This window comes from Eutrigla gurnardus, assembly GCF_963514095.1.
Source record: "Eutrigla gurnardus genome assembly, chromosome: 6".
Classification (NCBI taxonomy): Eukaryota; Metazoa; Chordata; class Actinopteri; order Perciformes; family Triglidae; genus Eutrigla; species Eutrigla gurnardus.
This window is the reverse complement of record NC_139920.1, coordinates 25,105,750-25,119,234: the sequence shown is the minus strand read 5'-3', so window position 1 is coordinate 25,119,234 and position 13,485 is coordinate 25,105,750. Positions and strand designations below refer to the sequence as shown.

Genomic DNA, 13,485 nt, shown 5'->3' with positions numbered 1-13,485 from the left:
TTTTTCTCCTTGACGGAGGATTTTACTCCAAAGGCAATGGATGCAGAGGATTTTTTTTTTTAAAGCTCAGGAAAAAAAATGGATGCCAACAGGGACAACCAGACAAAATTAAATGGTTGACAGTGGTCCATATCTGGTTGCTAAGGGCAACCGGCAACCGTTACCGTTAAGCCCCGTCAATTATTTCCGAAGGGCCCTGTAACATTGGCAGATGCCTCATTTTGTGATCATTTGTGTTGTGCGGCACAGAGATGGCTGCACCCTTACCTTTGTGACATGATCTTGTAGGCATCTGGAAGATAGCAGTTGACGTTCTCCATCTGGAAAGGGTCGGCGTCGCAGATCTTGTCATCCGTTCGGCCGTAGTTGGCACTTTCGATCATTATGACATCACTTCCTGGACACCGCAGATCGATTGGGTAACCCTCACAAGACAGCTCTCTCCGCACTAAGCCAAATGGCAGGGCAGCTCGACTAAACCCTGAGGGAGAAGAGAGACAGAGAAAGAGCTCTATCAGGGCAAATCGAAGGGAGATGTGTAGTTAAGCTGACACGTAGGAAGACGGCATGAAAGGCAGGAGACACAGGATATCAGGGCTGGATGTGATGGATACACACACGCAAAAACGCAGCATTTTGTGCTCATTTTACTCCTTTTTATTCAACAACTGCGAGATGAATCACGGCGACACGTGGATGATGGTGAATGGTGAACTTTGGATTGGACTCCTAGCCTGACATACATCAGTATATTGAGTGAACATTTCAGATCTCAACCGCACCAGTGAGCTAATGGTGTTAGTATGTCATCTCTTTGCCTAACTGGTCCTGGGGAAAATCAATAATTGTCATTAAAGCCTAGTTTGTCGGCTAAAATGTCTGGAGCATTGTTGCCCCTTTCGACCCTGTATGAACGGTAAGCACACTGGAAAAAAACCTCATTCAAATAACCATTTTGGAATGATTTTTCTAAAAAAAATGTCATTTGTTTAATTTCAGTACGGGAACACGCACGACTCGGGGTTTAAATGGAAAGCTCATTTTTCTACCTGAAATGAAAAAGTATGAAAAAGCATCTTTACAACATGAGTGTAATTGAATCCACTTTGCAGCGCTGACAATCAGAGGCCGTGCTACTGAGAGGCTGGATAGAGACAAGTTTGGTATGTGTGTGTGTGTATAAGGGCGGCTGTGTGGGAAGGACACACACCAAAATAAATCATTATTGTGGCTTTCTGCTCTCCAAGTGTGAAAAATGCTAAAAGTCACTTTAACTAAAAGTGAACTATGTTTAAACTACAGCGATCCGAATGGGGGATATTTGTGGTCAGAGCAGCTTGCGACAAGTCAAGTATTAGAGGCAAGTGGCATGGAGCTTAAAAAGACTGCCAGCTCCCCCGCTGTGGACTTGGACTAAACCACTGGCGGCACTGAATTATAACTACAGCCTCCTTGTGCTCAGCTGACCTCTTTGAGCCTTTTAAATAATGGTGTTGCTACCTGCAACTTGGTTGATGGCTATGTGGTTAGTGCTTCCAAAGGCTATTTCCTTAATGAGGTTGAGTTCACCGTCACAGGAGAAAGCAAGAAAAAAACAGAATGCTGTTACTACTTCTCGTGCACTAATTTGTTTGTCACCAGAAACGTGGGAGCGATCCATACGTGCAGTTGTTTATAATTACAAAACACTTTTTTTTCTCTCTTCATGAGTCATTCTGTGTGATGTTTGTGGCTACAGTTTCCTTAAAGCCACAGACTTCAGCTCTGCTAAATTGGCCCGGTTCATTTTACCCTATTGGATGCTTCATCAATTAACTACTAATATAATTATCTTAGTCTGATTAAATGCAATGCTATAATGGCAGGAGATTAGCATTCTGCATCGCGCCTCTTGCCAGGATATACTAGCTTTGTTTTTTACAAAGGAAGATAAATGTCAATGTTTGTATTGGCTGAGCCTCGGTTTGTGCACCAATCAGGTGAAAGTCCTTCTTTTCCTTCGGATAAACAAAGGATACATCTGTATGGAGGAGGGCAGCTTGCCTATCTAACCTCTATAAGACTTTATTTGTTTGGGAGCGTACAATCATCAGGGAAGGATCTTTCCCCCCCCCTCTCTGCTTGCTCTTTTTGACAGCAAACTTTCTCATGTGACCAATAGGCATGGAAAAGTAAAGGCTTTCAAATATGATAGGTTTCAGCCATATTTCATTTCTGCAGCCCTTTTTCTCACCGGAGTCAAAAAGAAACGCTTAAGGTGATAAACAATTTATCAGAGATGTGGGCTTGAGAGGGGAAAAAAGCCCAAGTGGGAAAAAATGAAAACACCGCATGAACACAGCTTGACAGCCAATCTTAAACGTCATGTCTATGCACTTCAGTGTAGCTCCATCAAACGTCGGCACTACAATGTGTAGTAACTATAGGAACCTCTGTAAAACATCAGTCAATGACGCATTACAATTTCTCTCCTCAAACCGTGACATGAAAATAGCAGATCTATAATGGAGACACATCCATTGCATGCATTCATATAGGAGTATCTTCCAAACCGACAGAATCCTAGCTTGTGTTACTGTAAAGGTCAAACAGACTTCACGTGGGTCAACAGGGCAGCAGTTAAGTATGGCTGGGTGGGATACATTACCTCGCACTGGCCTATTTTGTGGCTGGTAGTGATCTGGTTCTTTGGCCATGTGCAAGACCTCCGGAGTTTGATCTCCGAATCCGCAGCCAAACCCACCGATGCACTGTGTCCCGGGAACACTGGTACAACACTTAAATCCATTTGCAGAGCCTTTACAATCTCGGCTTCTGGTTTTATGATTTTAACTGATGCAGACTCTCTGCTTAAGTAGGAAAACAGACCGAAGCAATGAGGAGATAAATGCGTGCTCATGAAAACTGTAAGACTCCTACTGAAATGCACTAAGCAACTATTGGACCGCACTGATGACATGCCCTGTAATAACGGTACATGGTTTTTTTTTCGCATTCAAATCTCTGGAAATCAAACAAAATTGCTGTCCTCTAAGCGTGGTTTATTTGCCAGCTGGTTTCTGTGCATCATCACGGAGCAAAAGCACGCTCGTAAACAACCTCCAAAAGCCTCTCTGCATTGATTAGGCCCGAGGCTGCACTACTTTTCACCCTGGTGTCGGATGGTATATTTGGTACATGCGGAGATGAGTGACACTGACAGATCTATACAGGGACACCCGGTCCAGCAAACAATAGATACGTCTACCATGTGTCGAAAATGTCCACAATTATTCAGCAAGGTTTTGTTCATTTATTTTCCTTCTCCTCCTTATTCTCCTTTCTAATTTTGGAGATTCCTCAGAAAATTCTCCTCCCAATGGTGGGATCCATAAAAAAATGTTCTCAACTACATTGATTTACAGAAATAAATAGCCATTGGTTAAAACAGGCTAAAGAAATACATGTTTACCCTCCTATACTGATAAATCAATATCTGTTCCCGCTATAATTGTTTTGTATAAGTTCTTTTATATTGTACAGTATAATGGAGGGTTTATGTGACAAAATAAATCCTCTTCTTCAGTTTTCATACAGGTATTATGAAGACACCAAAACACCATCGATCATATTCTGGCACCGCGATGCATCGCCGTTTCAACAGAATAATGTGATCACAGTGAATCCAACAAAACCTAAATCCAATGTTACTATCTCAGCTAAATAAATTCATTATTCAAATGAGCCAGAAAAGTAATCACTATTTTTTTCCCCTCAACGGTTCATTAGCATAATTATTCAGGGATGGCATGATATGAAAATTATTTACTTTCCATATGGTAACAGCAAACCATGTCGAGAATATCAATATGTGCTGGATGTCAACATTCATTTTGCTTTGCACTCTTCCTGATGAGGCTTCTATAACGTCACATCTCCACAGCACTTGTTGCCTCATTGTGTTCCAGCGGCCCCTTCTTTTCTTCTTCTGAGCCGTCTACTATAGGGAAAAGGCTGCTGAGCAAACAAAATGGCGCCACACATAGCACTCACCGCTGGTGCATGGCTACAAAAACAGAACCACATGATTGCAACTGAGAGGAGTATTTTTTTTTTTTTTTACTTGTGTGCCTCTGAGGTTGTCACACATACAGACCCGGTTTCAGATTCAAAGGGGAACTCGGCACCCTCCTCCTCGTCAGGTAGCAAAAACTTCAGATGCCTCCTCGAAAACACGAGATGTTATGTTACCAGCTTTGATGTACTTTCCCTGGTTGATAGCACATCCAGTGACAAGGGGCTGGCAAGAGAGATACTTATCAATGGAGCACCTTAAAAAATGAGGAGTTTCGCATTCTGTGCACTAATTAAACGCCAGGGAGCAAAAGGATCAAGGCATAGTCAATAAAATATTATGTGGAGAGCTCAACCTTGTGACCATGGCAACATGGCACAGCAGAGACATTACTGGTCAGATGCTTATCATGGTCATGCTAACACTAATCAGGCATTCTGGTCACCCATCCCACCCACCGGCGCCCGCCACTAGAAAAACATTTCAATTCCTCTTCAGCTGTAGCAACCACTGAGCTGAGCAACGGTCAGTGCCATTGCTCAATAGCAGAGCCGCCAGACCTATTTTCTCTCCTTCTAACCCCAGACTGAAATAACATTGTAATAAAACACTGACATATTTGCACAACCGGCACATTGATATTTGAATTAGAGCCAATGTTTTTCTGTCCACTACAAAACAGCTGTTGGGTTTCTTTTAAGCACACGATCACTCAACCCCTTTGACACGTGCTTATTGTACATGGCGCTATCACATGCTAGTAATTGACATTGATTGGTGCACAGGACCTCCATTTCCATGGGTTCTAGGACTTTATTACACCAATGAGGAGCCTCTATTTAAAGCTTCCCAGACTGGCGTTTACTACCATGTGTAACCTTTGCGATTAGAGTAAGCCCAGACAGAACCTGCAGCAGGAGGAACTGTGAGAAAACTCCCGCATGTAAAGTGGACCCATTATGCGGCGTCTCTTCGGTGCTGTTATGTTTTAATTATTTTTTTCTCCACAGATGAGCCAAATCAATTGGAAAGTGACCATCTGGTAGGATATGAGTGTCACTGAAGCAGAGGTAATGAACAAAATGTCTTCCTATTTCACACAAACGAGGAGTCATTAGGATCTTCATAAGCCATGTAGGGACCTTCTCCCATGAAACTAGACATTACCGACATCAAACCCAAAAGGGACAAACATACGACTGACATACAGAGTATACGCAGCTATATATAATGCAGCTTCTGAAACAGTTGTACATTTAATGAGGGCAACACATTTCATTCTGCCTAGCGCTTGATTAATGCAGCATAAATGACACAGGAACTATTCTGTTCCCCGGACTATCTCGCCTACAGTAAATGGTTTTCATATTAAAATGACCCCTTTGTAACTGGAGTTACACATGCTAGCAGAGTTAGTCCAGGGGCAGAGCAGAGGCTGATCAAAAGGCCTATTCAGCCACTCACGCTGCCGTCATTGTGGCCGGAGCACAAAAGGAGGTCTCCAGATTATTTTGATGTGAAACCAGATAATTCTTCTGTCGAGAGCCGGCGAGAAATGTGACGGCGACGCTCCCCGATGCTTGTCATCTACTGTTAACGCGACCCTTTGATTTTCCGCGCCACTCTGATGAGAGCTAAACAGCTGCTTGTAAATGAGCTAGCATTTCTGCTCGGGCCCCGCCATTATTCTGCACTCCTGAGCCGACAAGGTCGCTTGCTGGGGGGATTTGGGGTGAAAGAAAAGTGTGGCCTATAGCATTAGCTTGGAGCCACAGGAAACGCAGCTTGAGTCTAGCTGCCACCGCACCCTTTCTCCCCCCCCCCCCCCCCCCCCTCCTCTCTATGGTACAAGCAAAGGAAGTCTGTGGAGGAAAAGAAACCTTTAAGTCAAGACTCTTCCAACAGTGCTGATTCTATAATCCAGAGATATCCTTTACAACAGCATGTATTCTTAAGAAGTCAGGTCCACATGGAGGCGGAGAAGAAAGAAAATATTGCATATATCCTGCAAACAGCAGGGTATGAGGTATGCTGCTGACATTGTGTGGCCATTCTGTAAAAAGAAACACACTACTAGTTTAACAGATATTATTATTTTGAATATCTTAGCATTAACATTAAAGTCACTTTGTGTGCTGAAAGCTGATGTCATTTTTTTTAAAGCATGGCTAAATAGCAAATGACAGTCTCTCATGTAGAGGGTTTTTTCCCCCTCTGTAATTCAGCCAGTAACATCTGCAGATTATTAAACTCTTTGACAACCGATGTTGAAACTATGACTTCTGTGGCACCGATTACAAAGACACGACATCTTAGCTCATATTAATATCAGACATGATCGGTGAGAACCCTAAGTTATTCTGTTGGGGAGAAAAATATTGATTTTCCTGTTCTTATTTCATCCATCCCACAGCACGACAGAGCCAGACTGAAGGGGGGGGGGGGGGGGGGGGATCTGCACATGGTGGTCTTGACAAAAAAATTATTTTAAGAAAAAAAAAAACAACATCTGACAGCATTAAAAAAAATAAAACATAGAAAAATAACAAGATCCCATTTCAGATGTAGTGAAAAATATGCGGGATATTAGTTCATATCTTTGAAAAACCGACTTGCACAGAGAGAGGGAGACGGAGAGAGAGAGAGATATTGGGAGAAGAGGAGTGGCAAAGAGCAGCAGGGGAACGAGCATTCCAACCTCATTTGTATTCTCCACCATCCAATTCACTCCAGTTCATTTACATCTCCGCTACTTCCATAGCAACAGCAGGGGGGCTATCAGGAGCATCTTTGATATAGGTACATGACTCTGAAAAAGATCTTGTCATTTCTCTCTCAATAGACACCGTGAAAAAAGACTCCGATCCCCCCTCCCTCCCTCCCCACTTTGGTGTTAGAGTGGGCTGCTTTAAGCAGAAATTTACCCCGTCAGAGACTCGCTTTTTTCTTTTTTATATTAACTCTATTTTTCATCACCAACTAGAACTTGTGGGCGTATACGCCTGTGCAGGAAATGATCCACTGCACAGAAAACAAATAAGATCCTGTAGCTCAGTCGTTGACGATTTTACTGTGTTCAGAAAAATAACACGGACACCAGTAAAGTCTCCTAGCCAAGAAACGTTTATGTTTTTTCTCCCCCCCTTTCTAATCCAGAAGAATTTGAACAAATACAAGGTATCAAGTGTTGCCGCCAGACAAAATGATAATGCACTGCACCGGCAGGAAAAACACGGCCTCATCAAGTTCCATGTAAACTTGTATGTAAATCAACCTTAAGGCCTAATTAAGCTCTATGGGGCTCATCAAGGTCATAAATCCCCCCTTTTTTCATAATGCATTATTGACTTCACATCATCTGCACATGTCGGCTGACTGCACTTGCACAAGCACACAATGTCATCTCACTGTCTAATATCGGATAGCCCTGGGGCCAGGCGCGGGGAGTGTGTGTGTGTGTGTGTGTGTTTGTGTGTGTGGGAGAGAGAAAAGTGTGGAGTGCTTTTTTTAGGTCACACAAAAAGCAAGGACATCTTCTGGTAATGAAATGGCTGCGATGACCATCAAACAGTAAATTTTGTCCTCACCAAATGGTCGTAGATTTACCCTTAAATTACAATACATTTTAAGGTGATCAAGGCTAGGTCAAGGCTTCGTGCCAATTTGATTAGGGGCGGTGTTACGCTAGATTTGGTTCAATTCACACACCCACAAAAAAAAAATCATCCTCAAAAAGCATCCTTCAAACCTACACTAAATTAAAATATGACAGAATGTTAGCTTACACTTTAAATTTGGCCCAAAAAGGAAAGTGAGCCGACTGCACTTTAAACGTGTTCTGTTTGATTAGTAGTGGAGTGATACTCTGAGTCATTCCTCAGGAGGATTGATATAGTGCAGCCCGTGTTAAGAGTCACGGTGCCTTTTAGTGGCGGCGAGCTCTTTGGACCTCATTACTCAGCCTCATGAGTGACAACATTTCAGACGATGTCAAACGATCCAAAGTTTAAATGTGATGAGGATGTGAGTTACATATTTTTTTCTTCAGTCTGTGTGTTTGTCATTTTTTTCCTCTGGTCTGTATTATTTCCACAGTTTCCATTACAAATGATGAAAAAAAAAAGAAAAGTAGGCAGCCCAGACTTCCTTCTCTGCTCCAATGAAGCGTTTGATGCTCCTCGATTCAATAAGGAAGTATTTCCCAATGGGTCACCAGTAGCAACACACACAAATGAGAAGGGTCCATCTGCTTGGTTTGCATTCCCAAAGTGCACTTCCTCAAGCAGACCACGGCAGCGGTTCCCTCTTCCCCGAGACTCATGTGTATGCATTTGTGCCACATTATTCAGCGAGTGCTTCAACTGACCCCCACCTGGCATTTAAATTCCCCGACCAACTGGGTAGTCATGCCCTGATGACACGACTGCAGCTCCAACTGATTTCTGTATGCAGCTCTTATTCAGACTAGACTGCTGTCTCGCTGGCTTCTCGGTTAGCTGGATTGTTATGCGAGTGTGACACAATGGCACTTTACCCAGGTACACTGGCCTCCTAGGCTTTTGTCTCCTCACTTTTTCCCTTAATCAAGGGACTATTATCTTAAGATCCCCTGCAGTTTAAGGTTGTCTGTCTCATGCTACTTGGAAAGAAAGCTGGCCAAGTGAAAATTGAATTTTACTCTTGTTTCAATTCATCAGGGATTTATTGGCTGCTATTCATTATAATCCAGAGGCTGAATATTATCTTGATGAACTTCCATCTTATATGCATTTTTTTCTCTCCCCTTCAGTGAACTGATTGTTCTAAAATTCAATAGAAGGTTCCCCCCCAAGATTTTTTTTTTATTAAAAACTTTCAGATTTGGATTAACCTCATTTGAGTCCACAGACTAAGCCTGCTTCACTCCTCCATCTGTTTCCAGCCCTCACATGTCACAGCAGGAGCACTTTGAAGTTCCATTCTATTGTAGTATTTATCAGATGGCTCTCATGCTTATCGGCCTTAATTATTGCTTGTTAGCCATTTAAAAATTATTTGGGGACGTGTGTGTGTGTGTGTGTGTGGAAATTAGGGTGCAAGAGCAACTATTAAGTAAGAGGCAATGGTCCAGTTTAGCTGAGTCATTAGAAGACGCCTTTATATATATTAAGAGGCTTCAAATCTAAACGACTTATCGTCATTTAATATTGATTTGTAACGTCTCTGTCTGTCTTTGTCTATTGACTAATGACTTTTTTCTTCAGTCAATCATTGACTGGAGAGAGGGGCTTAGGAGCAGATGCCCACGCCCTTGACATACGGACTCACTCAGGGGTCATAATGACTCAGGAGGTCAAAAGCCGAGAAACACCCGGGCAAGTGACAGCGAGATACCGGAGCACAAATAGCCCGACTTGATGTGTGTTATGTTCGATAGCGTGTAAAGCCGCACTTCAGGGTTTCTTTGTTCCAAGCGATGACTGTAGGACAATGAGTTAAAACAACTTTATTATCGTCTTGCAACATATTTAAGCAGACCGGCTTTGGTCAAGCAGCTTTTGGATAATCTTCATTGCAAAGAAAAGGCTATAAGAAGTTTCAGGGAAAACGGGAAAATTCTGGATGGACCAGTGAAACTCTGTAAGTTAACAAGCTTCATAAATGGGCACTCAGAGTACCTTCAAAAGGCCCCGGTTCTAAATCCTTTATATTTATGGGCGTAGTTTCACCACCCCTCGTTTACAGGAGCCTCTTCAGGATTTACTGCCGCTCTAAATCAGGACTGAAAGCAAGAGGACAAAGAGGATTCCACTAAGGGCAAGCACGGATATCTTGCATCTGACTCTCAAGCTTGAACTCTTAAATCTGTGAAATCTTAAGCCTTTGAATATATTACGTTCCCTTAACAGAATATGTCATTACTAGTTCTGCAATCGGTTTGCATCGCATGGCATCCAAACCATAACCAGACTTGCGTGTGCTTCAGTGAGCATGCCTTTCACCAGCATCCTCACAATGAAAACGTGATTACATCCCCCTCAAACACATGCGGATTGTTGTTGTTTACGTTGCGTGTTTCAGCCGACGCAGGACGGAGAACTCACCGGCATGAGTCAGTGGTTTCATAAACAGCTGTTCTCATAAGACCACTTCAATGCATTCATCCCTACGGTTGCCCTTGTTGTTCAAATCAGACCCTGCAGATGGACTAAATTGCTTACATTGACGTATAAAAAATAAATAAATGTAATTCCCACTGTGACACAGTGCGTGGTTACAGTTCGTTGATAACAGTTGGCATCGGCAGTGGGGCCCATAAAGGTAACAAGATAATATTATGCTGCACTCCATGTGACCTGAATGCTGCAGTCTAATCACCTTAAAATACCTCTGTATTACAGTAGCAAACAGGAAACCAAGCTACATTTGCCCTTTGACCAGCTGAGCCTGCTCGTTTGTCTGGCGCGAGGTGCTGGTTCCTGTTTGAAATACCATCTACACTGGATAATCAAAAACATTCTCCTCATCTGCCCCTTCCAGACTTCATGAGCAATCCTAGCGTGAGGTCTGTCTGCAGTCCTTGATGTCCAATGCACAGACTCTGGCAGCATAAAAGCATTACAGGACGATGGAAGCCGTTTTCATACGGCTATTTTCTTACGTGCCTTTTACACGACGAATACCAGAACCTTTCAAATCTGATCCTGCAGCAAGTTAAAGACAGCTTTTTTTTTTATTCTGCCCCAACAAGTAACAAATATAGAAGACGGGAGCAAACGAAAACTTTAAAACTGGAGGCATATCTCTGACAAATTGAAACCTACTTATTCAAAGATGCCCACATACTGCTAGTCACATCTGCCACGGCCCGATCAGAGACAACCAACAAAAGCACAGCACAATAAATGTGCCATGAATAATAGGTCTTTGGTTATAGACCACTGCACTGGAGATTGATAAGTCATATTTGTTTTTTTTTCTTCTGTGTTTGGGATTCAGAGAGGAGACTCGATGGTTTATCAGACCATATTTTGTAGATCGCTCGCGATATACTTGTTAGGGGCCCACATGTTTCTACCTGAGCGAGAACAAAGTGAGACAAAGCATGACGGCAAAGTACAAGGCAGATGGGGACATGTGGGTAGATGACTAATCTAGGGTGCCTGGGATCCCACCCAGCGAGGGCCTCGTGAGACCCATGTGAATGCCCATTATCCAGAAAGATCAGCACCGAGAATGATGGGAGAAGGTAGGTTTCACACTCAAGTCTGAGTCTCTGTCACGCTGAACCACTCTCCCAGACAAGTCTGAAACCCAATTAAGGACCATGTTAGAGGTTGAGCACCATGTCAAGCAACACAGTGCTGTTGTTGTGTGAGAGACGTCTGCAAGACTCATGACTTAATTAAACAAATGGCCACATCTTTGCAAGAGGAACAGCTCGAGAAACCTTGATATAAGTGAGAAGTTAAGGGACAAATAGCCTCATAAAATACTATTTACAGTGTGTCCCTGCTATAACTAGCATATGGAGGAGAGCATTTGGAGTTGAAACAAGGCTCCGTGTCTGCCGTCTGAACTGCTGCATCGGTGTCACGGCCGAGATCCCAGCGTGAGTTATGGACGGCGACAGCACACAACAAACTAATGATGCTTCCCAAGGTTATCTCTGCATAAATACCATTACGAAGAATGCTGATGCAGCAGCCCAAACCCACAGACACCGAACATAGGCCACTAGGATGGCGTTAAAAACCTTTGGCAAGGGCAGCGAGGCAATAATTATGAGCTCCATACAGTCTGGGTTAGTGGAACATCTTTTAACTGTCTCGGTGCCAGGTGAAGGGAGTAGGGTCTGTGTTTGGGAGAGAGGCAGAAGGGTGGCAAGATGTCAAGCGCTCCGCCATGCTCTTGCATGACAAACACCAACCTGGAGCCACCAGTGACAAAGCCCTAATCCAGAAAATCCCTCCTTCCTTTGCTGAAAATCCTAATGAGGATTTGAAGTGCTCGGCAGGGAGGAGACCCGGGGGCTGTGGTTACACCTTGCCACTGCTTGCTCTCCCAGTCATTGTCTCCTTATCTCCTTATTGGCCAAGCCTGGCTGGCGATGAAAGAGACATGACAGCATGATGGGCCTTCGTACACAGGCCCCACGCCTGCCTGGCTCCGCGGGAAGCCAGATTCCACAGTCTGCCACAAACAACCGGAATGAAATCAAGCGGGAGGCGGAAAGACAAAACCGACAGAAGTTGTTGACTAAAGACACACAAGACAAAGGAAAGCTTTACCCCTTTAGCGTCAACTGTTTTGGTGCCGTCTCCAATATGAAATTATTTGGAGGAAGAAAAAAAAATTTACAAGGCAAATACGTTTCATATAGTAATTACCTATGAAATTATTTGTTTCCTTTAACAAATTAGCTTCGGGGCAGGCTTTTCAAAGTACCTTTAATACCAAATTAAGTGGTCAGGGACCAGGAGTGTGGTGTCGCAGCGGGGTATTATTCTTTTCCACGGACACAACTCTGGCACAATTAGTACTTCAAAAGAACAGGCCTACTGCCCGTGGTTCTACACATTGACACTTAACGGATAATATTTCGATTTTTCTTTTTTTCTTGTTGCGATAACACGCAAAGCTGTAGAGTAGGAGGCCTCTAGTGGAGAGAATTAAAAGCAAATTATTGGCAAGCGCCATTGCGTTTTTGCCTTTGAATAATAGGGTATCTGGATGTCTACCTGCTTGGATTGACCTGTTAGATACTAATCTGTATTCCGTCACCACTATCAGCCTGCCCTTATACAGCTGTGTGTGGAATGAGTTCAGGAAAGGTACTTAGATCGTGACGAAACATAAAAGGAACGGCCACTTCCAGAAAGTTCTATAAATATGCTTTCATGGCTACAAGAGCAAATATGTGGTGGTGGGCACTGGGAGGTGCTGGATCCTGTTCTTGTAGGTTCTGTCTCACAATAAGCCCTGGGCTTTTACCTCCAGTAATTACATTTCAGAACACCTTGATTGTCTGTTTCACTCCATTCACGTCGAGATGAAGGGTTTAAGTCTCTTTTTCTTTCGCATGGTACAAAAAGAGGACTTTTAGAGGTGCCCTTTCTGTTGCCCTTGAGAAATCACAAGTAGTTCAAACATTTCAGGCTTTGAGGGGAAACAATGGTGTGGTTTCAGGGTGTATGGAGGGAACAGAAATTCTCTGCGTCAGACTTGTTCAAACAAGTTCTGCCACTAAAACGCAGCTTTTATATCATGGCGAACTCTTTATGTACCCTTAACCTCGCAGACGGAGCCAACAAAGGGCCCATAGTAGTGGAATGACAACATTCAATAGAAAAAAAACATTTTTTGTTCAATCACTGTTACATAAGTCAGCATGGCCTACTTAACATTGCTCTGCTTTTACTGTACTTTTACTTTGCACACTGTAACACCAG

General features: G+C 43.2%; 2 protein-coding genes across 8 annotated transcripts in view; one reads left to right on the top strand and one right to left on the bottom strand.

Moving 5' to 3' along the window:
- Positions 1-13,485, top strand: part of negr1 (neuronal growth regulator 1) — a 378,181-nt gene that overhangs the window by 38,253 nt on the left and 326,443 nt on the right. The gene's annotated exons all lie outside the window — the stretch shown is intronic.
- Positions 1-13,485, bottom strand: part of adgrl2a (adhesion G protein-coupled receptor L2a) — a 90,498-nt gene that overhangs the window by 52,684 nt on the left and 24,329 nt on the right. For all 7 annotated transcript variants that reach the window (XM_084010798.1, XM_084010799.1, XM_084010804.1 and 4 more), the window contains exon 3: positions 268-481. In XM_084010798.1, coding sequence (XP_083866924.1) covers positions 268-481 — 214 coding nt within the window. The remainder of the gene's footprint in view (positions 1-267; positions 482-13,485) is intronic.